The sequence below is a fragment of the Triturus cristatus genome, chromosome 1_1 (genome assembly GCF_964204655.1).
Source record: "Triturus cristatus chromosome 1_1, aTriCri1.1, whole genome shotgun sequence".
In the NCBI taxonomy this organism is placed as follows: Eukaryota; Metazoa; Chordata; class Amphibia; order Caudata; family Salamandridae; genus Triturus; species Triturus cristatus.
This window is the reverse complement of record NC_140579.1, coordinates 65,040,947-65,066,634: the sequence shown is the minus strand read 5'-3', so window position 1 is coordinate 65,066,634 and position 25,688 is coordinate 65,040,947. Positions and strand designations below refer to the sequence as shown.

Below are 25,688 nucleotides of genomic sequence, written 5' to 3'. Positions count from 1 at the left end.
CACAGAGCCCCACCTATGCTGAAGATACAGAGAATGTCCACATTGTTGGATGACACACATGATACCTAGGAAAAGGTGCCCCAGGGGACTGTAGTGGCCACACTCCTCCATGGTCAGGGATGGATATGACTGCAACAGAAGCAAACGTCCCTGCACTATGCATATCTCCCACTCATGCACATCATGTCTGAGGCCACAACATTGGTCATGCATGCTGTAAGGCAGTACACTTTTCAGACACACTCCTATGTCGGGACTCAGCAACAGTGCCAACTAACATGGACCCCACATTGACTGAACTGGCCAGGGCACAGGCAAGGTCCCACCACATGTTACACACAACCCCCACACATGATGCTGCAAGCATTGGGCACTTGGATTAACTGGCAGCCTAGATGACCTTGTGCAAGAGTGACTACACACAGACCAGGGAACACGTGTCAAGGAGGGGAAGGGAGGAAGAACAGCACCGGTTTACTTTGGGGAACAGGATATGTACTGCACATATGAACCCTGGCAGTGTATCCATGCAACTGCGCACTTTCAAAAGCTGGTGACACACAACAAACACACATGTACCTACCCCCTTCCTGCTGCTGCTTCTCCGCTAGGCGCCTATCCAAGTCAGGGAAGACCACCGCCAGCACACGCTTCATCTGGTGGGTCAGGCGCCGGCGCCCTCGGTTCTTGTGGCTCTCAGGTGAGTCCCCCAGCAGGACCCGGGCGATCCTCCTGGTCCAGCACCGGATATCCTGCCAGCGTTTCCTCACCTGGGGCAGGCGCCGCCTCCAAACCTCCACCGACCTCACGGCACTGACGGCTTCCCTCCAGATCTCCCCCTTGGCATGGACGCCTACCTGTGAGGATGACAAAGTGAGACATCAATACACCTGCTACATGTCAGAGACACACATTTGAACAATTTGGCTGGTTTGAACAGGGCATAGTATGCAGCAAAATCATTGCACCTTCATCATAGGGACATTATCCTCTGGGGAAGGCCAAATGCACGACGTGGCATTGAAAGTACACCAGTGGAATGAGGGGTGCAACACAATCACTGATCCCGGCTCACACTGTGCATCACAAGCGACACCACGATTATGTACAGCACCTCAAAGCTGTCACATGCCCCAGGCCACTGGCGCAACCTCAGCAGGGTACACAGACACACACAGGCACAGGACAATCACCTGCCATTGGCAACTGCGGGTACAAACATCACTCTGCACATGTGGCACTAGACCAGGGGGTGTCACAGGTGTGGGGCAGGCTCAGCACGCCAGACACACAGCACTGCTCTCTGCTCACATCAGATGGGTAGGGTATATGCATCCCTCATGCAGCTGGGGTGCAACACTCCACATAGACACTCACCCACATGACAGGGGACTTACACACACACCAATGTCCAGGAGACGAACACCTTATTTGGACACTCTCACCACAGGTACACAACTCACACACATCTGTAGGTACAGTCACCTGTCACACTGGGGGGACCACAGAATCACATCAGGACTGTAGAAACAACATTCCCAAGAGGATTAGCCAGGCTGAATGTGGCATGCACCATGCAGTGATTGTCACAGTAAGCACCATGCAAGTGAGGAGTGCAGACATGCACTACAGCATGCTCTGCATGGGAGACATGAGGCATTCCTCCCCCGGGACCCACTCTGAAGAACATTGCATGTCTGTCACACCTGGACACAATGCCAGAAGTGACAGTCACAAAACAGGGGCACAGTCTGAGCTAGTAGAGTCAGCACTCACCTGCTTCCCTGGTCTCCCATACAGGTAAGGGTACTGTGGGAGGATCACGTCCACCGGTGCCTGGTTCTCCTCCTGGGTGAATGGCTGGGCCCTCTCCACAGACCTGGACATGGTGCCAGAGGAATCACGAGCAGCAGCAGTGGTGTGGAATGAAAGGTTGTGCAGGCAAGTGCTCTCTCATGGGACCTGGCTGCCTTATATCTGCCTTGCTGGCCTGTTTCATTTACAGGAGTACAGAGTGATTGGTCAATCTCATGTGCATCCTACGTTTCCTCCAATCCTTTTAAACCTACCCCAGTGGGTGCCTTTGCATGTTATAAAAAATTAGCATGATGTCAAGTCAACAACCACTTTGCAACTTTGTATATTGTCTCCAACCGACTTCTGCTGGCCACCTGATGAAAAAATGTGAACTTGAAACTGGGTCTCCATGACAACCAGCATGCATTTAGGCCCTTATAATTGTCCCTCATGTGTCCCCTATGTAATTTCACTATACACACACAGGTACGGAGCGTTCCACGCCCCTAGGGCACCACTACTCCAGTGATACGGTCCGTACACGCGTGTGTAGGGTCCGTATCACTATGGTTGTGTCGCCGTAGGCGTACGCCATGGTGATACGGTCCATACACGCGTGTATGGACCGTATCACCATGGCGTACGCCTACGGCGACACAACCATAGTGGTACGGACCCTACACACGCGTGTACGGACCGTATCACCATGGTGTACGCCTACGGCGACACAACCATAGTGGTACGGACCCTACACACCCGTGTACGGACCGTATCCCTATGGCGTCCGCCTACGGCGACACAACCATAGTGGTACGGACCCTACACACGCGTGTACGGACCGTATCACCGTGGCGTACGCCTACGGCGACACAACCATAGTGGTACGGACCCTACACACGCGTGTACGGACCGTATCACCATGGCGTACGCCTACGGCGACACAACCATAGTGGTACGGACCCTACACATGCGTGTACGGACCGTATCCCTATGGCGTACGCAAATGGCTGCACTACCATAGTGATAAGGACCCTACACACGCCCTCAGAACGTGTGTACGGTGCGTTTCACACCTTACACTGGTGACAGGCAGCACACAGAAAGGAATTGAGCTGTCCTACTTGGCCGAGGCTGGACCTCAAGTCATTGTCAGTGCAGTCCTACATGTCTCGGGCCTAGGTGTGTCAGGCTGTGATGTGGCACAAATCTCCTCATGTTTGAACCCAGTAGATGTGTGATGAGCTGTGTACACATGTCATGTGACAAGCTGCACTATGTGCCACACATCCCCTTCACACCTTTGACATGTGTGCATGTAGTACAGACTTGTTGAGCACTGCGTCACTGGCATGGCACAGTCGCCAACACCCGCAACTGTCCCCTGATGCCAGGTACACGGATAATGACACCTGACATGTGACTACCGGCTTTGCACGATGTGAGTATGTCATGTGTGTCATATGTTCCCATAAGCTTGCTGTTGGTGTACCGTCAAATGCATCTGCAGTTGCTGCATCCAACATGTGCATGTGTGTGGATGGGCATGGCACACTATTATGCACACCAGGACACATGTGGAATCAGACGTAACGTGTGTATGTATGCATCGAACATGGACTTGCGAGACAAGGACATATCTGCGTAGTATCAATGTATGTGTGATCAGTTTTGACATGTACCCCTTCATGGCAAGGTGTGTGGTCTGTCCTTTTTTCAGGGACATGTGACCTGTGCCTCTAGTGTTCCGCAACCTGTCTGTATGATAAACATCCTTCTCCTGCACACATGTGGATGTCTGTCACTCCTGTAATGCGTCTGCCTGTTCACTTACACTGGCCCACAGCTAGTCTCATGCCATGTCATGTTGAGCTTGTGAATCCAGGTTTGTAGATGGCTCTTGGTAGGAGTGTCACCTGCCTGGCATACGTGTCCAGGATATATTGCACAGACCTGACTCTGCATGTAGCATATGTGTATTGGCTGTTCAACATGTGCTCAGTACATTGACAGTGTTGTTGTACTGTACTCACTCTTCGTTGTCCCTTCCAAATTACTGCAGGGCTCCGCCTCTCCCCCGACCAATCCCAGACTTGGCTGCCCTGAGGGAACGTGACTGTATACGCCGCTACCGCTTCACCCAACGGTTGATTCTGAACTTGACAGCAAGGCTGGCACCACACCTCCAACCGCTACACAGGTATCCTACTGCACTGACACCCAAGATGAAGGTGATGGCAGCCCTACATTTCTTTGCCACGGGTACGTTCCAACATACCATTGCTCATGTTGGTGGCATGTCCCAGACCATGTTCAGCCGTGTCCTGCATGATTTTTTAGAGGCCATGTTGGTTCACCTGGCTGAGTTTATACATTTTCCAACTCCTGAGCAGTTGACAGGTGTCAAGGGTGACTTCTATGCCCTGGGAGGGATGTCCCATGTCATTGGGTCTATTGATGGGACACATGTGGCTTTGGTACCACCACAGGCACAGGAGGTAGCCTATAGGAACAGGAAACATTACCACTCCATTAATGTCCTTGTGGTGTGTCTTGCTAACATGGTGATTTCCCATGTCTGTGCTCGTTTTCCAGGATCAGCACACGATGCCTACATCATGAGGCGTAGCAGGGTGCCTGAAATGATGCTGCAGCTGCGCAACGAACGAGCATGTCTTGTTGGTGGGTATACTCTGTTACTCCTGTATTTAGCGTCATCTTTCTGTCTTACTGCTTCTCCTGACCCACTTCTGTCCATGATGTTTCCATGTAGGGGACTCTGGCCATCCCAACATGCCACACCTCTCCGCAACCCCAGAACGGCTGCCGATCACCGGTACAACAACGCCCATGGGCAGACCAAGCGAGTGATAAAGAGGACCTTTGGCCTCCTGAAGAGCCGATTCCGGTGCCTCCACAAGACCGGCGGCGCACTCCCATATGCACCGGTGAAGGTCTGCAAAATCTTCCTCGTGTGCTGCATGCTGCACAACATGGCAGTGAAGAAAGCTGTGCCACTCATCCTGGATCCGGATGAGCAGGAACATCCACCCGGAGAGGACGAGGGGCTTGGTGACGAGGCAAGTGATGTAGAGAAGGAGGAGGAAGAGGACATCCGGAGTCGGCTCATACGCAACTTCTTTGCTTAGTGGTGAGTTGCAGTGTCTGAGTGTGCACGCATTGAGCCTTGTGTGGCATGTGTTGCAATGTGTGGGTCCATCTGCATGTCTGGCAAGTGAGTCAGAGGTGTGTTTGGATGTGTCACTCGAGTGATGGTGTAATAACAGTATGTCTTACCTGAGACACTATTTTCACCTAGCATGTTGACAACCTTATACATGTCGAGTACATGCCCATGCATGCGGATGTGCTTCTTTTGGCTCACTTCTTGTGTGTCTCTCATCCCCAGGTATTTGCGCATGCTGTCTGCTGGTGACATTGTTGTGCTCCTGCTATTCCTCATGAATACAGCAACGTGTGCTGAATCAGCGTAACATGCACGGACATGTTGAAAAATCACCTTAGGGTAAGGGATGCACCACGGCTTTTTGGGTGTGCTATGTGTTTGGAATGTGTGTGCACTGCTCCTGTTCATGTTTGGTTACTTAGCATACATGTAGAATCACCATGGGTCACATGACATGGAGCTGGATTCACCTGAATTGATAGTCACACTTGGTGACCGTCATCTGTAATGTGATTGTGGATTGTGATGAAGGCATCAATGTGTGTAACACTGCCCTCGGAAACATACGGGCTGCACCGGGTTGACATAGTGTGGGACATCCCCATTAGTGGTTCAATGGTGAATTGCAGCCTCTCCGTGAGCAGCACGGGGTGTTTGCCTCAAACCTGTCACTTGTGTGCCAGTTCTATGGGTTTCCTGCATCTGTGGTGCAAAGGGGGGTGCCAGTGTAGGTTCCACATGTTCATCCACATGACCTGTGCATCTGTTAATATAAATGACTAATAAAGGTGTCCCTCAGCCTCCAAGGTGCCTCATCTCTGTCAATGCAGGTCTCTTGCCACTGTGCATGCGGCATGTCTGGCATAGTTGTCACAGATTGTGCATATGAGTCTATGTGTAGAGTAGCAAGATGCAAGCTGTTTGTCAGGGATTATGATATGTATTGTGCATGATGTACATGGCTGTGTAGGTATTTTGCCATCTCAGTCCCCACAACGGCCACTTTGCTGCATGTGCATCCATTGTCTGTGTGTGTGCCATGTTGAACCAGACACTCCTCCCTTCTCATACACCTTTTGCAGTAGTCCTTTCTGACATGCTTTTGTTAGTGTGCAACTTGTGGCATGGTTTCCAGGACATGGCGCCTGCTGCTGCAGGCCCTGCAGCAAGGGCACACACAGTTTCTAGATTTGCCCTCACACACACGCCTCTAAGACGCACCCCCCTTCCTCCCTCCACCCATTCATTTTGGTGTAATCTGCTTGTGTGTGACACAGTTGCGGTGGCAAAGGCTGGACCGTCTGCACATGCTACGTGCACATTGCACGTGCCTCATGTCCTTGCATGTGCCACATCACGCTACACCATGATGTTGAGGCCACCCACCAAGCAATGTCCATCCAATACATCTGTTGCATGCACTCAGGCATGCACTCATCGTCCACACAACACCTTTGCATAATGAGTGTGCAACTCCAACTGCCTACACCGCACTGGCACGCCTTCCAGGCCCTGTCACACCAACCAGGTCATGTCCCTCCTACTCCCCACCGGCTCTGTACCCCAACATGGCCATGTGAGTGGTACTCCAGGCCTCTGCATGTAGTATGGTGTCGTTGTGGGACACATGGCACAGGTATCATGTCTCAGCGTGTCAGTCTACAATGTGTCCAGGATACCCCTCTACACCATGACATGCGCACTGCATCTCATCATCATCTGGTGTCCCATTATCAGTTAGGTGCTCCTCACCCTCCCCAAAGACGCAGTCCTTGCCAGTTCCCATATTGAATAATGCATGGTATCCATTGGCAGATGGCTGCACGTTGGCCACCTGATGCTGGACTTGTACACGACTGAGGTGTTCATCTGCGGATTGTCCCCTTACAGCTGGGTCAACTGCTTGTGTCCCACCCGCAAGGGCCCTGCACAGGCACACAGTGTCCACGCACACGAGCTGGTGTGCATCATGGAATGCTTGCTCACATGTGCTATGCTGATCACCAGCATCTGTACCTCAGGCCTCAGAACACTCTGCATTATGCACACGGTCCACTGTTCGATCCACCTCGAGGCAAGACAGACCATCCCCCAGGTCAACTTCGACATCCATGTCCAATCCTACCCTGCACTTTTGGGAGAAGTACCTTACAACTCCCATGACACTTGTCCACATCCAGGGTGCATCTGCACAGCTCTGCTTCAACATCCGGCAACCCAGCCACATCATCGTCCAACAGGGATAGCGGCAATGGATCACTGTCATCTGCAGGATGACCTTCACAATCCACGGCCACACTCAGGATGCAGCCCACGACCACGCCCCCAACACAACCATGTGGCACTGTCATCCAAAACCCCATTGTGCCATCTCCATGCATCCAACCTTGGCCTGGCCACCATTCTCCACATCCACCTGACTCCAGCTTGCAGGACATAGTTCTCCCACCTGGCTACACATACCTGGGACTCCCACCTCAGGACACTCCACATGATCCCTGACCTCTGCGCATGACTGTTGCTCTTCGAAATAGGTCTGTCCGCACAGTTGTGCAGGCACCCCCTCAGCTGGTTGGGCCCATCACGGGTGAGTATGGTGCTCCATGTCTGTATGGATGATACATTGTGACCCATGTGTGTCCTGTGCCAGACTCAGACCCCAGGGTATGCATGGTTGGAGTTACTTCAAAACTCAGGCATGGTTTGACTTGCCAACACACACATGTAATGGAATAATGCTAAATAACGGCATCATCTCGTTATTTCTAATATTTTTATTGGTGGTGGGGTACGTGTTTGGGGGGATGCAATTAGGTGCTGTACCGGGAGTATAGAATCCAAAGTTCACAGGGGGAGATGGTATCCTTGCCATTGGAAGTCATCAGAGTCCATGCCACAGTCTTTGTCAACATTGGTCAGACAGTGACCAGCAAGTCCATGTGGCAGAGAATGTCATTGGATGAGGTGCTGCTGTTGCGCCAGAGGGCCAGGTGCCAGGCCAGGTGACCTGGGAGATGGTGATTGTCCGCTGACTCTCACGGTCTTTTGCGTGGACGACCCACCTTCCTCCGGGGACCCTCAGATGCAGGCCTTGACGATGCTGGGAACGCTCCGTCAGATGAAGCCTCCTCCTCCCTCCCTGTGTCTGGTGCTGTTCTACGCCTGGTGGCACAGGGAGGGTTTGCCAGGCTTTGGGCGATCTGACGGAGTGATTGGCTCACGTCCCTGTGCACCGCCAGGAGCTCTGCCAGTCTTGCCTCCATCCATCCTTGGTGTTGTTGATGACTGGCATGATGCTCGACCTGCAGGTTCTTAATCTCATCGAGGGTTCCCTGCATCTCTGAGAGTCTTGACACGACCTGGTTGATGCCTCTGGTGTCACGCCGGTATGTGTCCAGGATGTTGCAGACGTGTGACATAACCGGTTCCTCAGCTGGCTGGTCAGGCTCGCGCCTCCGCCGTCCTCCACTCCTACCACCCCTGCCCACTTGAGCCTGGCCTGCCCTTGTGGGCACGGGTCTCCGGGACCCCTGAGGGATGGCATTTGCGGCGTCGCCTGCCTCCTCCTGGGTGCCCGGGGTCCCTCGTCCCTCCTGGTCAGACTGGCTGCGTTGTGTGCGAGCAGGGCTCCTGTGTGTATCCTGGGATGTGGCAGGAATGGGGGTGGTGGTTGGCACAGTTGTACCTGACGCAGGTGCTGCAGGTGCTTGGGCACCAGAGGGGCCAGGTTGGTCGGGGTCATCCACGGTGTGGTGAGTCGTCGCTGCCGGTGGGATCATCGTCACGCCGAGCCTGGTCCTGTGTGTCGTCCCCCCTGTGTTGGGGGGAGATCGACGACGTTGCCCTGTGTGTGAGAGAGAGACAATGTTAATGGTGTTACATGCGTCATCCATGTTTCATACATATTCAAGTTGGCACAGTTGCTCTGGGTAGTTGGATATGTCTAGCATTCCTCTCACAGTGCACTTGTGGATGGGTATGTTGCGGGGGTCAGATTGATATGTACTCCTGGTTATTTGGCCTGTCTAATGAGTGTTGGGATGCGTATTTGGCTATGGATTGGTCTTGTTGTGTCACATATCCATTGTGGGAGTGCCAATTTGCGTTGGCTGCCCCGGGGGTGTGTGCTTATGTAAGGGGGGGGTGACCAGGCATGCTGTTGGGTGTGGTGTGATATGTCATTGGGTCTACCAGGTGATGTGTCTATCCCCTCATGGTGCCTGCTGGCATGACAGTGAATGTGAGTTCCTGTGGTAGGTAGGTGGCATGTGGAGTTGGTGTTTGTGTGTACAGTGGTCACAGGTTTGCCTTGTGCTGTCTACAGCAGGGCAAGTGTCATCTACTTTGTCTGTACTTGGCAAGTTCCTGTGCATTGTGCATGGTGCATGGGTATGTCCCTTGGCCACGGCTGTCAACACTTTTCCTATGTGTGACACACTCTTTGTTTTGAACGCAGGGAGCAGTGTAGCAAGCGTGCGTAGCGAGCGCTGCAGAACCGACTTACGTGTTGCACTGTATGCGGCCAAATGTTGCTTTGTCATGTCTATTGGAGAATGCAGGTAGGAAACTTATGCATTTGTGACTGGGTTCTAACAAACACAGTGAGTGGGTATACTGGGTGTGAGGTTAGGTTTGTGCCTGCAGCGAGGATCGACTCGTGCACAGTTTGACACATGGGCCAGTGCTTTCCAAACGAATGAGGGGTGTTTCACGCACTTTCGGACGTGAGTCCCTTGCTCACTTTGCCACTGGATTCAAGCAAGCCTGGCTGAAGACGGCTGAAATGCCAGAAACCGGTCCTAGGAAGCTTGTTTCCGGTCCAGGGAAGACATGGCTTGGCAGTTCGGGCTGGACTGTTCCCATGAGGCACAGGGTCGGACTGATTTGCATATGGCCATGTCTGAACTGGGGTGGCAGAGTGGGCTAAAGAACGGTGATGGATTAAACCCAGATCAGTTGACTGGGGGTGAGTTCTTGCAATGTTCAACACTCCGTCCATCATTTCCTTTGGTTTTTGCTGTGTTTCACGCACTGCCAGACCTTGTCAACATGCACACAGTCCACCTGCTGATGAGCGGACATGCCCACACCACCCAAGGGCGATTTTGTCTCCCTCTGTCTCTCTCTCTCCCTCCCTCGGTCACCCTCCTGTCTCCCTCTGTCTCCCTCTGTCTGTCTCCCTCTGTCTGTCTCACTCTGTCTGTCTCCCTCTGTCTGTCTCCCTCTGTCTGTCTCCCTCTGTCTGTCTCCCTCTGTCTGTCTCCCTCTGTCTGTCTCCCTCTGTCTCCCTCTGTCTCCCTCTGTCTCCCTCTGTCTCCCTCTGTCTCCCTCTGTCTCCCTCTGTCTCCCTCTGTCTCCCCCCCTGTCTCCCTCCCCCTGTCTCCCTCCCCCTGTCTCCCTCCCCCGTCTCCCTCCCCCTGTCTGTCTCCCTCCCCCTGTCTCCCTCCCCCTGTCTCCCTCCCCCTGTCTCCCTCCCCCTGTCTCCCTCCCCCTGTCTCCCTCCCTCTGTCTCCCTCCCTCTGTCTCCCTCCCTCTGTCTCCCTCCCTCTGTCTCCCTCCCTCTGTCTCCCTCTCCCTCCTTCTCCCTCCTTCTCTCTCCGTCTGTCTCCCTCTGTTGCCCTCTGTCTCCCTCCCTCCCTCTCTCTCCCCCTCCCTCCTTCTCCCTCCTTCTCTCTCCGTCTGTCTCCCTCTGTTGCCCTCTGTCTCCCTCCCTCCCTCCTTCTCCCTCCTTCTCTCTCCGTCTGTCTCCCTCTGTTGCCCTCTGTCTCCCTCCCTCCCTCTCTCTCCCCCTCCCTCTGTCTGTCACCCTCTGTTGCCCTCTGTCTCCCTCCCTCCCTCTCTCTCCCTCCGTCTGTCTGTCACCCTCTGTCGCCCTCTGTCTCCCTCCCTCCCTCTCTCTCCCTCCGTCTGTCTGTCACCCTCTGTCGCCCTCTGTCTCCCTCCCTCCCTCTCTCTCCCTCCGTCTGTCTGTCACCCTCTGTCGCCCTCTGTCTCCCTCCCTCCCTCTCTCTCCCTCCGTCTGTCTGTCACCCTCTGTCGCCCTCCGTCTGTCTGTCACCCTCTGTCACCTCAGCCCAGCTTCCTGGGCACACACACTTTGAAGGTCTTTCAAAGGCCATTGGCTTGTTCATGTGGCTTTGTATAAAATCTCCCGGACCCCATTGGGCAGAGTGTCTCTGAGTCTGCGCTGCAGCCGCGGTGTGTGCTGACACTCTTTCACAGTGTTGCCTCTTCATTAGCTGCTGTTATGTGCGAATTGGGCCTTCATACCCATGTCATCCTGCAACGCGGCCGCCATTTGCAGGCGACACAGTACAGTGTCGGGACACACTGTTTGTATAGCTCTGCCCTAGGCCATATGGGCTGAGGGCATTGGTGTCTGCTTCTGAGTTGCACAATGTGATTTTGGAGGCCCCCCCTCCCGGCATCACGGACATCCTGTCTTGTGTTGGTGTTTTGTGTGACCTGTGACTTGGCATGGCCTTGCTTGGTGCATGGGGCATGGAGCCGATAGTGGCATGTGCGTGTTGTTGGAATGTGGTTGCGTCCGGTGATGGCTTTGGGGTAGTTGCGTGCATTATCGGGAGTTGGGTTGTGGATGCGGTTCCCCCCATGTGGGGTGATTTGTTTGTGTACTCACCAGGCTCGGCGAGTCCTTCTAGTTCGTGTACTCCCACCGGCGGCAGCGTGCGCATCACCTTCTCCTCCCAGGGATGGTAGTGTACCGGTCTGCGGGGCGGCCCACCTCCAGTGATGTTCCCCTGGTTGTGTTCGTCGGTCATTTTGCGGCGGACCGTCCTCCGCAGATCGTACCACCTGGCTTGGCATTCATGCCTGGTCCTTTGGATGGGCGCAACAGCATTCACCCTCTCGATGATCCTCTGCCACATGGCTGATTTTTCTGATACGCTGGTCTGTCTGACCAATGTTCCAAAGAGCTGTGGCTCGACTCTGATGATTTTGTTGACCAGGATCTCCAGCTCCGCTGTTGTGAACTTTGGATTCCTGTCTGTGGGCATGTTGTGGGGTGTGGGTGTGGATGGTTGTGGGTGTGTGTGTGTGTGGTTGTGAAGGTGTGTGTGTGTGAATGTGATGAGGGGGTGTTTGTGAAGGTGGTTGTGTGAAGGTGTGCAAGTGTAAGGTGTAGTAAAGGTTCAAGTATGGTGCTGTGGGTTGTCTGTGGGGTCTGGCAGCAGTGGGTCTGTTGCAAAGGCTCATGGTTTGTGTGTGTGGGCTCTTTTTATTGGTCCATTTGTGGGTGTGGCTGTGTTTGAAATTTGGGTGGGTGTGTTATAAGGGGTGGTTGTGTTTTGGGCCTCTGTTTACCTGTTTCGCTGTTGCAGGTCAGTGTATTGGGTGTATTTGGGCTTGTTGGACGTGTGTTGTGGTGTTGTGCGATTCGAATTGACTCTCCTTGTGGTGTTTGGCAGTGTCCTGGTTCAGTACGTGTGTTTTTCGCGTCTGTGCGGTGCGTACATCGGCCATGTTGTTGTACAGTGCTCACATTTGCTATGGCTTGGGACGACTCGTACATGCGCACGGCTGGGTGAGGGTGCTGGTGTAGGGGCCTCGGGTAGGGTGCGTACAGGCACGGGCAGGGTGTGGGGGTACATGCCGTACATACGTGAACCCAGGGTACGACGCGTACATGGGGGGGGGGCGGCTGGGGGTACGGCGCGTACATACGGGGTGCTGGGGGTACGGTGTGTGCCCCCACCCCCGTATGGACGGTGCGTACCCCCAGCCTCCATATGTAAGCACCGTCCCCCAGCACATACCCCCACCCCCCGTATGTACACGCAGTACCCCCAGCCCCCGTATGTACGCGCCGTACACCCGCCCCCCGTATGTACGCGCTGTACCCCCAGCCCCCCCTATGGACGGAGCGTACCCCCATCCCCCCCCCCCTAGGTACGGAGCATACCACCACCCCCGTAGGTACGCTGTGGACCCCCAGCGCGTAACGCACCGTACATAGGGTGGGGGGTGGGGGTACGCCTCGTACCTTCGGGGTGGGCGTACGCTTCGTACCTTCGGGGTGGGGGTACGCTCCGTACCTACGGGGTGGTGGTACGCTCCGTACCTACGGGGTGGGGTGGGGGTACGGCGCGGACATGGGGGGGTGCTGGGGTACGGCGCGTACGTGGTGGGGTGTGCTGGGGGGGGGTGTTCAGCGCGTATGCGGGCAGCTATTTGGACGTCTCCATAGTTGCTATGGGAGTTCGCACCGTACGGTGTTTTTTCCATACGGTTGTGCATTGGGACGGACGGGACGGATCGCATTTGTGCGCTCGGACTTCAGTTTCCCGATTCGTAGGTAAAACTGTCCGGGGACGTGTCGGACACTTTTTCTGACCCGAGGACGTGTCTGGGTATTTTCCCAATGCGATTCGTATGGATTTTTTCACATACGAATCGTACTTGCCAGTTTGTACGGGACTTGTACGATTCGTACGGTAAAAAAAACGGATACGTTTCGTACGGGGGAAATTTTGAACGGATCGGAATCGGCCCCTATGTGTCTTAATTCTGGAGAAACGGTTAGCTGATGCTTGTTAGAAGGGGGAAGTAGAGGGATGTGCTACTTTATCAACGGAAGTAACGATTCTGTAGTAGGGCAGAGGTAAGCGCTGCTCTCGAAAGACGGAATTCTTGTGGTCATTAACTATACTTTGGTTAGCGAAACAGATAATGGTGGCGTTTTTATGTCGTTACTAACAGATTTTGAGTAAAAGAGAACGTAAGAAAAAAGATTGTCGTAAGATTTTGTAAAGGGATGGCTAGTAGCAGGAGGAAAACTGACGTCCCAAAGGGCCACACTGGCACTGGATGAAACAGTGGGTGTGTAGTGAGCCCGGTTTGTAAAGAAGGGGTCAGTAGCAGGAGTTAAACAGACTGAAACTGTCAATTGTGGCAGGATTGGAGAAAATAAATTGCATTAAAATATTGCAGAAATTGAATTGTTTAAAGGTTTAAAGAAGCTGTTTGGAGGTAAAGTGAAAAATTCGTTTTTTGTTGGTGATGCTCCTGAAGGAACACCTGTGCATTTTATGTCTACCAATTTGGGACAAAATTCATGTATGTGGGTTCACCAATGGTGCAAGATTACTAAAGAGAGGGTACTTTGAGGTTTCCAAAAGATGGTACTTTTGAATTGCAAGTTATTGACAAATTAAGGGAAGTGTTATGTGAAAGAAAGACACCATCTAGAGCTGCACAATTTGAGGCCTTAAGCATGTGGGAAAAAGCAGCAAGAGATAAAGCAAGTGAGGATAAAAAGGTACAGCACCAGATGCAGGAGAAAGGAATTAATGATGATAAAAAGCTTCAAATAAATAATGATTCAGGGAATGAAATAATGGATGCATTGTTAACTGAGTGTCCGCCACTTTATGTGGTTCCCATTGAAAATACTGAAAATAGTGTAGCAGTAAGTACTACAGTGGCTACTGCTTCTGTTGAACAGAGAGAAATCCAGAATGAGAGAAATGTGCAGACATTTCAGATTGACTCACTACCTGTTGATTCAGCACTGACAGTGATACGTCCAGGTGTTACTGCTTTAAATGTGACTGATTCAGTGAAAAAACTACAAGCTGCAGATGTACAGACAGTGCCTAGACAAATTATGACTGTCTCAATTAATATGGGCCCTACTCAAAAGGTTCAAAGAGTTGTGGAAGGAGTAAATATGTCAGGGTTTATTTCAGAAACTCAGAATGCATAGATTATTGAACAGAAATTACCCCAGACAGTCCAAGCATTGAAAGATGGGGAAAAAATGGTGTTTACAGCACCCACAGCCCAGGATAAAATGAATATATTTGGAGATGGAATTTTTCAAACCTGCTTTGTGGAAGCAGCAGTAATTAAAAAGATAGAAAGCATGGGGGAACAAATTAACCCAGACCCAGAAAAAGAGAAACAGCTTAGTGTTTTAAATTCAACATTTGAGCATGAAGAAATTAACAGTCCTTGCTATTTAAATCAGGGAAATGTGAACCAGTGTCAGGAAAAATAATTAATTTCCCTGAGTAAGGAGACCAATACACGTGCAGTAAATACACATGGTAGACTGACCGATTTGGCTCAAAAATATGAAATGAATGTTTCAGTAAGTTTTCCATTTCAGAAAAGCTTCAGGGTACACCTGAATGAAGAGGCAAATGAGACAATGTGTTCTTCAGGAATGCCATTGCACATTGCAAAAACGAAATATATTTTTAAATGCAATGGGTTTGAGAAATTAGGAGACAAGTGCACAAGAAAACATGAGAAGAAAAAGAAACCACCAGACCTAGCAAGGAAACTGGATAAAAAAAAGAAACCACCAGATTTCGTTGAGGAAAATAATAAGCAGAATGAGGGAGAAGCTTTTGCTTGCTCATTGAGAGAAATGTTGGGAGAAGTGCATGTTCATGTGCCACGGAACAAAAGTGAACTTGCAGAATTTCTGAACCCATTCCCGAAATTGAGACACAAATTTATGCTGTGGTACCCACAAGTTGATGGATTTATCGAAATTTTAAAGGAGTTGTGTACTAATTTGGAAATGATTTTTGACACTGCCATGCAAACTGAATTATGGTTTAAATCTAAAGTTGCGATGCAAAGGCTAGGTGAGGAGACAGTGAAAATGTTTGCATGAATGCACCATCATTTTCTCTTGTTGTTGAGAAAAATGAAGCAGTGATTACTTTTCTGAAGGGCAGAGTGCCAGCAAAATATGTTAATTGGGTACAGATTAAAAGAACAAAACAAGAGCTAAAATTGGTTCATGAGTTTTGTGAAAGTGTGTGTTTAATGTTTCAGCAACACAGTGGTAGACAATGTCCTGATGCCACTAGCATAATATTCTTTGTGACTGAGTTGGTTATTGGTTTAATATTTTCTGATCAGACCAGTGTGCACATAAAGCAAAAGCTGATAGAATGGCATCTGAAGGATGAAGGTTACTATTGTGCTGGACAGGGAATGAATCCAAAAGAGTTTGAAGAAAAACCTATGATGGTACAGAGAAGGTTTGCACAGAAACTTTTTCAGAATAAGCTGTTTGCAGAGAATAAAATTGTGCTACAGGGTGATGTTTCACAAGCAGACGTAAAAAGTGCTCAAGAAAGATTTGGTGTTCCACAGGATGGAAATAAAGGTGTTTTGGTTTGTGCAAATTCAGGTATGGCTGTTGTACTGCTGGAAAAGTGTCCTTTTGCCATCTTTGTGACAGATTTGAGCACTGAAAGAAGAAATTTAAATGTAAACATGATGCAGGAGTAGGAAATGTGCAAAAACAGAGAGAAATGCAAGTGCAAGAGCTGCCAGCTAAGCAAATGCAAATGTCAGTTCAGAAACGGGTACCAATGGCAGGAATTGTTCGAGCCCAAATGGTCCCACAAAATATGGAAAATGCTAAGATTAATTTAAATAAGTTGTCCAAAGCAAATGTGAATAATTTCCAGAAACAAGGCCTGACAGAAAAACAATTGTTTTGCAAATTAAACGGCACAGATTACTATACACCAGATAATCTTAATTTTCAGATTCCTGATGAGGATGTACATTTTAAAATGGCCCAACAAGAGACAGCTGTAGCATTGTTTTCAGAAAAGACAGCTGAAAAATTACCTTCTGAGTTGAAAGCAATAATAAACACAGAAATAAGAGTTCACAAAGAAAGATGTCAGATTAATAAAATGTGCAGAGCATGTCTCATTCAAATTAGAATTAGATGACATGTATTCAAGAACAGCATCAGTTGCAGGAATTTTACCAATAAAAGGATTTTTGATGGAATTGATTGGAAGTTTATGTAACTTTCTCATCACAGGTTCGCAGAAACTAAATGAAAAGAACAGATTAGAGCAGGCGATTAATAGCATCATTTTTCCATGTTGTCCTGTGGTACCGAATCCAGCCAATATATTTTGTCACATTCCATGTGCTGAAGAATGGCTTACTGTTATTGATTTTTGCCAAGTTCATGTCACAGTGCCATTGCATGAAGCTAGTGAGGAGTACTGTCAGAAAGAAAATGAATGGCTGGGACACATAATTGGAAATGGAGGTAGAAAGGTGTCGCCACAGAGAGTGGAAATAATTTACCAGATTAATCCACCTCAAAATCAGAAAGAAGTCAGGAAGTTTTTGGGAATGGTTAGCTGCTGTAGTGAGTGGTTACTAAACCTTTCCCTAGTGGCTAAGCCTTTACTGAGGCTGACACACAAGGATGTGTCTGATTCGCTTCCATTGGACAACAATTGCACAAAAACATTCCTAGAGTTGAAAGAGAAAAGGTGTCGCGCCCCAGCACTAGGAATGAAAGTTTATTTGAAGGAAAATACACCAATGTGCAGTGAGAGGGCTGCGCTCTCTCAGTGCCTCTTCAAAAACATGAATGTGTTCAAAGGTCTGTGACGTATTTCCCAATGACCCTCGACCCCAACGTCACAGAAATGCCCAGCTGCCTTAATTTAGTAGCTGTGGTAGATGTCAGTCATAAAAAGAGTGAGTTTATAATAATGGCATTTCCAATTATTGTAATGGTTGCTTCCTTTGTGGAGTTGTTTTGGGAAAATACCGTGACCAAGAAATGTCTAAATTCAAATGTATTTAGCTTACTGACAGCAAATGAAACTGTTTGTGATCAAACTGAACCTAAATGTTTAAATGTCATGAATTTCTGCCTGAAACCAAAGTTAGACTTTAATGATGAACGTCTGATTCAGCCCAACCATTTTGTAGATGGACCATATTTGAAAGGCAACAATGACACATTAAGAGCAGCACATGCTGTGCTTCCTATACATTATGTTGTCAAAGTTTCATGGCTCTCAGCAGTTACCTCAGCCCAAAATTCGAGATTGATTGCCCTTACCATAACATGCAATATAATTTCTCAATTGAGAGTCACTGTTGTCCTGGGAAAGAGAAATGCTAATTCAGTTGCACAATGTTGTATCCTGTTAGTCTCAAATGTGTTATTGCAAAAGCTGATGCCCAGGTATAGATTGCCAGTTTCTCTGAAATCAGATCATAATGAGGTCTCAAAGATGATGAGTGCAGAACCACAGACTGGACAAGGAGTGGATTGTAGCTATCTACCTGAAGTTTTAAGCATAATAAAGCAACACAAAGGCAGCACAGAGTTACACTTTGCAAAAGACTGTGTTTCAGCGTCACCAAAGTGGCTTGAGTATTTACATGCAAATGCACTTGTGAAAACAACTAATTAAAAGACTAGCCATTGCCGTGAAGGTCAGAGTGATGTGGAGCGTGCAGTTTCTCACCAGATTGCAGCTGCTACACAAGATCTACATAATGAATGGTGTCAAAACTTTGATCTGAGAGATGCGGTGAAATGGAAAGGCCTGTTCCAAATGATCCTGGCAAAGACTGTTGTGAAATGTGGTGGCCTTCCAAATTGGGTGCATGCCTCTCACACACGTATGGTTCTGTGTCCCCCTGATAAATCAGCTCCTCTTCAAGAAAAAATGCCAGCAGTGGTCAAAAGTCCACAGAAGAGGGTCAGTCAAGCTGTAAGGGAACACACAGAGTTTAAAGCAGCACTAGAGAAAACTGAGGTGGCACTGGAAAAGCAACAAGTGGAAACTGACTCAGACGAAAGCGGTATCCAAAGGGTGAAAGAGTCAGATGCAGCCTCTGAAGAAGAAATTAGTGCTGTGGGCCTAAGAGTGGAGGTAGGAAAAAGCTGGCTGAAAGGGAATCCAAAAGGTTTGCAGTGGTCCCTTGAAAAATCATTTGCACCCATAGCTGAAACATCTGAATCTGATCAAAGTGAAAATAAAAGTGAAAGGCTTGGATTGGAAAAGTGCACGGAATTGATGGTGCTCTGTCAGAGTTTTTCAGCACAAGAGTGGTCAAAATGCATGGAAAAAGTAAAGGATGCCACACTGTTTGAGCCACCCTGAAGGCAAGCAGGTGACAAGGAGCCAAAATTTGCTGAAACAAATAAATGAGAACTGTCAAACTGTTCCAAGAAGCTACTTACAGAAATCTGCACAACAACATTTGAGCTTGGCCATATATGATCTGCTAACAGACCAAATTTGTGTGGCCATAGAAATAGAGGTAACATTGTTATATGCTCAGCTTTTGTAATAACCAGTGATAAAGAACATACTAATTTAGTAGGGTTTTCTTTTAGACACCTGTGTACTAAAGATGAGTAGTAACATTTTAGGTAGAGAAAAACATATATTTGACTCAACTAATGATGTGTTTTTAAAAAAAAAAAAAATGTAACATGTGAAATTAAATTAGTGTGATAAATTTCGAAATCATGTGAGGTACAATGATTTGATATTTATCAAAAGGGTGAATTGATGGAGCTTAGATTTCACCTATAAAATATATGCATTATTATATGACAAAAAGCTGCAGACATGAGTTTTATAATGGCACGCAGATTGTGGCGCAAGCAATATCAAAACAGAATGTTTGGAGGTGCTTTTATGTGAAAACATGCTTAATTAGTTGAACAGCCATGCTTATATGTGATTAATCCATATGTAATCTCACTATAGAATGCACATTAATTTAGAAAATGTATTTATACTTTTAAAATGGCATCATGTATTTTTGCAAGAGTAGAAATGTGCTGAATTGTGTTTCACAGTGTAGACAACCACGTGATTTTAGTTTGCTTTAGTGGACTAAACTGAAACAGTTTGGAATGTGCTACTTTTTCCCTAGCAACATTTCAATGAACGGGCTCTGATAAAAAAAAAAAACCTGCCTACCGCTTCCTCCGACCTTCAAAATGTTGCATATTTTTGTAGCCTGTTTAAACGTGGAGAGAAGAACACACTTTTTTTTTCATAAATCACAAGACTGAAATTTGAACAGGAACAAGCCTGATTAATGACGTATCCAGTCAGCCCATGGGGAGATGATATGTCTTGAAGTTCTGATTGGACCAGCTATGAGGACTGAGCACGTGAACTTTTCCTTGAAATATGGCTTACAAGTGGGAGGAGTGCTGCCTTTTTGCCTTGCTATTTGCCTCTCTCCAGGCCCAGTTTCTGTGCTGGACACAGAGACTGGGAGGGGCTGCATTCTGTGGGGGCTATGGTGCAGCTTGGGACAGAGACACAGACTAGCACAGCGAAGCAGAGGCAGAGGGAAAGAGCTGAAAGGATCAGAACAAATTTAGATTTTAGGTGCTTAACTGCATTTATTTCTCTTTATGGGATATTTTTGCCATTATTAATTATTGATTAACCTTGTAAGACTTACTCTTTTTCTTAGAAACTCTTTTGCGCCACATTTCCCTTCCTATATGTGATGCTTATATGCAGACTGTAATATGTTCTGTATTATTGCTATTTTTCCTATTTTTCAATTCTGTAACCTGACTGATATTTGACTAATGAATAAAGTCAGAGAACCTTAACTTTTGACTTAAATAAAACCCTTTAAAATAACTCACAACTCTCATTATTGCCTCTAATATTGTTTGCATTTAATTTTTATATATATGTAAAGTCTCCTGTTTGGTGAAACACGGTCATCAAAAGATTCATCATTTTTCACCCTTTACAGCGGTAAACCATAGGTGATGTGGTTTTGAATAGGGAAATTACCAGGTAATTACCGCTGGATCATTGGCCCCCTCTATTGTGTCATCGTTCCACTGGACCTGCCGCCCTCCTCTCTGACCTCTTCTTCATCGTTGTCCGCCAAACCCTAAAAAATGTTGGTTGGGTTGATAAAAGGGTATCGGTTGCGGCATCGGTAGTCCCTGGTAATTTTTGACAGCAGTTTATCACACTGACTCATGATTTCGAAATTACTGTCAGTGTGGCAGTCCTTTCCAAAGTGCGACTGAATAATTTACTCCTGTCTCCCTGACGGAGAAACAGACTGCAGCCGTTCTACAAATTAGGCCCCAAGTCTTTTCTACGAATCTTACAATAATTGTTGCTGTTCCGATATCCTCCTCAGTACTATTGCATGTTTCTTATTTCACTTTGATACTTTGGGTGGGATCAAGAATAAAGTTCCATTACCCCTTTGACTTGGATATTCCAGAACGTTACGCTTTGGTTGTTTCAAGAGTAACAATGAGGGGGAGGGACATAAAGGCAACTTGTTTGTAAAATGACATATGTGGGTCCCAAAGCGTCTAGTCGAGACTTCACCAGCATCCTCCTCAGCTGAGTGTTAATCTTTTTTTAACCTTTCTATATGGCATGAGACAGTAAAAGATAATGCTCAGTCTTTGTAAAGTCACAACACCTGTGATATGTGGTAGATCAGACGTACTGTACATGGTGTTGGCTCCAGGGAAACGGTTCTGTTAGTAATGATAGGTGAATGGTTAACATGGAAACCAGGCCGGGTCTGGTGGCTCAGTGGACTAATGCGTCTGCTGCAGGGGCCTGTGTTCGACCTCATGGTCACAGGTTCAAATCCCGGCGGGTCCACTCAGCCTTTCATCCATCTGAGGTCGATAAAATGAGTACCATTGAGTTGGGTAACAATAAACATCTGTTATTCAGCGCCAAGATACCCGTAGTGGTGAACGTGCGCTTTACAAATACACGTGTTATGTTATGTTATCAGTGAAACTTGCAGAGAATGTGATACATTTTACTGTAATATAATAATAATAATACAGATATGATGTGCTTTGTTTGGTTGTTGTTCATTAAGGAAAGCTTCAAAAACCAGACCGAGAAGATCATGAGTACATTTGAGCTTCTGACGCAGTTTCTGGAGAAGGAGAAGCAACAACTTCTGAGCAAACTGGAAGAGGAACACGAGGAGAAGATGACGAAGATTCAAGAGAAACTGAGTGAACTGGAGAAGCAGCAATCCACTCACCAGGACCTGATCGAAGAGATAGAGGGAAAGTGTCAGCAGCAGGATGTGGAGCTACTGAAGGTGAGAATTAAAAATCTGTAGGACTAGAAGAGCAGTGATCCTCTGAGGGAGTAAGTGTCAGCAGCAGGATGATGGAGCACTGCAGGTGAGAGTTTAACATCCAAGGAAGTAGAAGAGTTGAGCTCCTAGGAGAGGTAAGTGTCTGTAGCTGGATGTGGAGCTACTGAAGGAGAGAATTAAAAATCTAAAGACATAGAAGAGTAGAGTTCCTATGAAGGGAAAGTGCCAGCGGCAGGACGTGGAGCTGCTGAAGATGGGAGTTACACATCTTTAGAACTAGAAGAGTAGTGTTCCTCTAAAGGAACAGCCCACCTGCGGAGGTTGGTAATTCCAGTTTTTGGATACCTCGGCAATGGGCCACTGAAAGCAGGGTCTCCTCAAAGTGTTGTATGCCACTTCCAGACAATGGCCAACATATTGACATTGTTGGGTTTTTCCATCAAAATGCTGAAGTCACACCTGACTCCCTATCAACAGCTCACTTACATCAGAGGCATTCTAAAGATGGTGTCCTGTTGAGCTTTCTCTCTGCCTCAACGAGTAAAGGACGTTTGGGCTATGATCCCGATGTATCAACCCTTGATCTAGGTCACAGTGAGAGCAGCTCTGAGGCTTCTCGATCTCTCTTTTTAAAAAAAAAATATATTTATTTTTTAAAAATCTGTTAATTAAACGTATATGGCACAATTACATCATTCAGGTTTATCGTAATACGTATCATTACCACTAGCATAAGTCGTATTCCTGGATCTCTTGATCTCCTGCATCCTGCTCATGCACCACGACAGGTGGTACATGCGGGCTTCACAGTGGGACCTGAAGTCTCAGTGGGCTCCGCACCAAAGGAACCTCTCAGATTCCATCCAGGTGTAGGAGGTGACTGCAAAAGATCTGCAGTGGTGGCTGCTCTACCACAGTTGGACTGGCGGCAGACCCCTCACCCTAACTTATTCAGAGCTAACGGTCATTACTGATATATTGTTGCTGGGTTTGGGAGGCCATCTGGGAGAGGCGGAGATCTGAGGACTCTGGTCACTGGCAGATACTTACCTCCACGTCAACTTGTTGGAGTTGCGAGCTGTTCGCTTGGCACTGAAGGCATTCCTTCTGACTATTAAGGAGTGGTAGCTTCTCACAGACAACACAACTGCCATGTTGTACTTCAACAAACAGGGCAGTGTGGGGTTGTGGGTCTGTCATGTAGTTCTAAGAATTCCCCAGAACCTGCGCGGTTTGGATCCACCATTAGACCAGCTAGTTATACAGTGCAACTACCACCCCCCTGTATTCTACAGTAGTGTAGGTAGTTTCTGGCAACCACTGAACACGACCACCCTGATTCCTCAGGTGGAAAACAGTACAGTACTTTTTGCTCAGTCACTCGTGCTCGCTTATTCTCAGAAAACACATAGAATGACGATTGGAACGTTTTCAATAAGTATTTATTGTTCAAGCCTCCGTCAAGTGTAAAACATAGTTGCTGCGACAATCAGGAGACGGAAGCATACAAAATAAATTGTAAGTCCCAACATAGTAAACCGGAGATACATTTCTACCATATCGCTAAAAAGAGGAACATGGACAGTTCTTAAAAGCGATAGCATTTGCATATTCCTAAAATGCGCATTCAACATAATATGCCTAAATGTACCTAGCCTAGATATGTAGGTGTAGCATGTATATGTATGTAGCTAGCCAAGAATCCTCTAGGGAAGCTCTAACCCCCTCTCCTGATGGTGGAGAACAAAGGACCCCCCCTCTGCTCTAAGGATGACCCCCGCAAGGGATGTTAGACCATTGCATGTCGAAGATTCATCATGCAGGATCCTAGCTCGTCTTGGAAGGAATTCTCCTCTAATTAGCAGGGGGGAATGAGGGTCATGTATACTAGAGTGGTCACTCCAGGGTTTCTTCTAGAATACATATGCTTTGAAAACAATCCTAAATGTTTTCCAAACGATCATAAAGGTTTATCAAAACAATGTGCTCCTGCATAATATCGAGCCTGTTGGCCAAGGATGGAAAAAAGCAGTGACCCTTATACAGAGTAAGTATGCCATGCCTTGGGACATGTTTATGTACGTCAGGTACAACGTTATTTTCATAATATATCAAGAGCCCGTTCACAAAGGGACAGAGATAACTATTAGGTAAAAGGTCATCCTTCAGAACCGTTATTGTCGTGTGGATGGGACAATGTATGTAAAAGGTGGTATACATGACAGGACTAGCCTAATGAACATGACAGGTCCTGTGCCAGGAGGCGCTACTTCTCTAGAGATAGCTGAACGCTCTGGGCATCTCCCTGATCACCCAACTTCTGTCAGATCTTTAAACACCAGGTCGGACAAACTCAGCTCATGTTGCCTAATGCATCACAAATGGCAACTGCACTCTGAGGTGGCACAGGGCAGCTCCCAGAAAAAGAAAGAACCCATCTCAAACTATTTGCCACTGTGGAGAACACACAGGGGCCGATTACAATCTGGTTAGGCAGGGCTCCAGACGGGATTGGGAAAAATCAAATCAGATTTAGAGACAATGTCTCCGAACGAATCGTCCCCCTTTCCGAACGACCAAGTACGATCCGATTAAGCAGTCAGCGCTGACCGAATCGGTTCTGAACCCGAATCAGTCAATCAGTCGTTTTGGAGCCAAATCGTGCAGCTCAATGGGGACGGTTTCAGAACGAGCGAGTACGAAGACCGATTCTGACAGCTGTACTGACTGTTTTGCCGAGATGAAACGGCTGTGGGAATCTGACTTCGGGTGGGCCGGAGCAGCGCCCCCATCACCTGGGGCCCTCCGATTTGGTCGTAGGGGGGTACCAATGGGTCCCCCTTGTCCGTGGATGCACAGTGCCCGCCACAGGGTGCCCACCTTTCTCCACCTATCGCGTTGAATTCAACGGGAGTCTGACCGAACCGAGTCCATACTCACACGGACACATCGTACTCTGTCAGTAGGACTCCCGGAGTGCGATTCGTAGGGAAAGCATTCCCAACCCGATTCGGTGGGAATGCTTTCCAAACGAGATCATAATCAGCCCCGCAGTGTCCAGCGTTTTAGACATTAGAGTTCTGAAGGCAGCTCTCCCACAGAGACACCTTCTGCTTAAACTGGGTTTTGACATTTCTTTATGCCTTTTCATCCTTACCTCTTATGCTGAGAGTGCTGAAAGAGATCAAGAAAGACCTGGCCGCGGAAACTGTGGTACCCAGAACTTCTGGTCATGAGCAGGTATTCTGCTGCCCCTTCAAGAGGACCTCCTGACACGGTGGCACCGCTGAATCCTGCCTGCACAATGATACCTCCATGTTTGGAGACTAAACAGTGACAGTTGATAACTTTGAATCTCCTTGCCAAAGTCGTTTGTGTCATCTTGGCAGTCAGGCGTCCTTCCGTAAGTTGTTGGTGTCATCTTGGCAGTCAAGCGTCCTTCTACTAAAACTATGTATCGACACTTTATTGTTTAAGTTTGTAAAAACCATAACAATGTCATGATAGAAGTGAGGGTTCAACAATTTACAAACGTAAAAATGATTTAAAATTTAAAAAAAGAGCATAATACTTATTTTATCCTAAAAGCTAGAGACAGTATCCATATCATGTTAACAATTAAGGACAAAGCATGATTCTGTATCATAGAACTGTTGACGGAATTAGTGTATACAGATATTGACATTAAAAACATTTAGCATTTCAAAATTTCAATAGGGTTGCTAGACATTACTGGATTGGAAGTGACTTCCTTCGGCCATTTGGTTTTTTCATAAAGTAATACAAATATCATCTTACAGGTCAA

At 47.9% G+C, this 25,688-nt stretch overlaps 1 protein-coding gene across 3 annotated transcripts in view; it reads left to right on the top strand.

Moving 5' to 3' along the window:
- The window catches only part of LOC146869418 (E3 ubiquitin-protein ligase TRIM39-like), a 232,881-nt gene that overhangs the window by 52,484 nt on the left and 154,709 nt on the right, over positions 1–25,688 (top strand). For all 3 annotated transcript variants that reach the window (XM_085599819.1, XM_085599817.1, XM_085599818.1), the window contains exon 3: positions 21,653–21,883. In XM_085599819.1, coding sequence (XP_085455945.1) covers positions 21,653–21,883 — 231 coding nt within the window. The remainder of the gene's footprint in view (positions 1–21,652; positions 21,884–25,688) is intronic.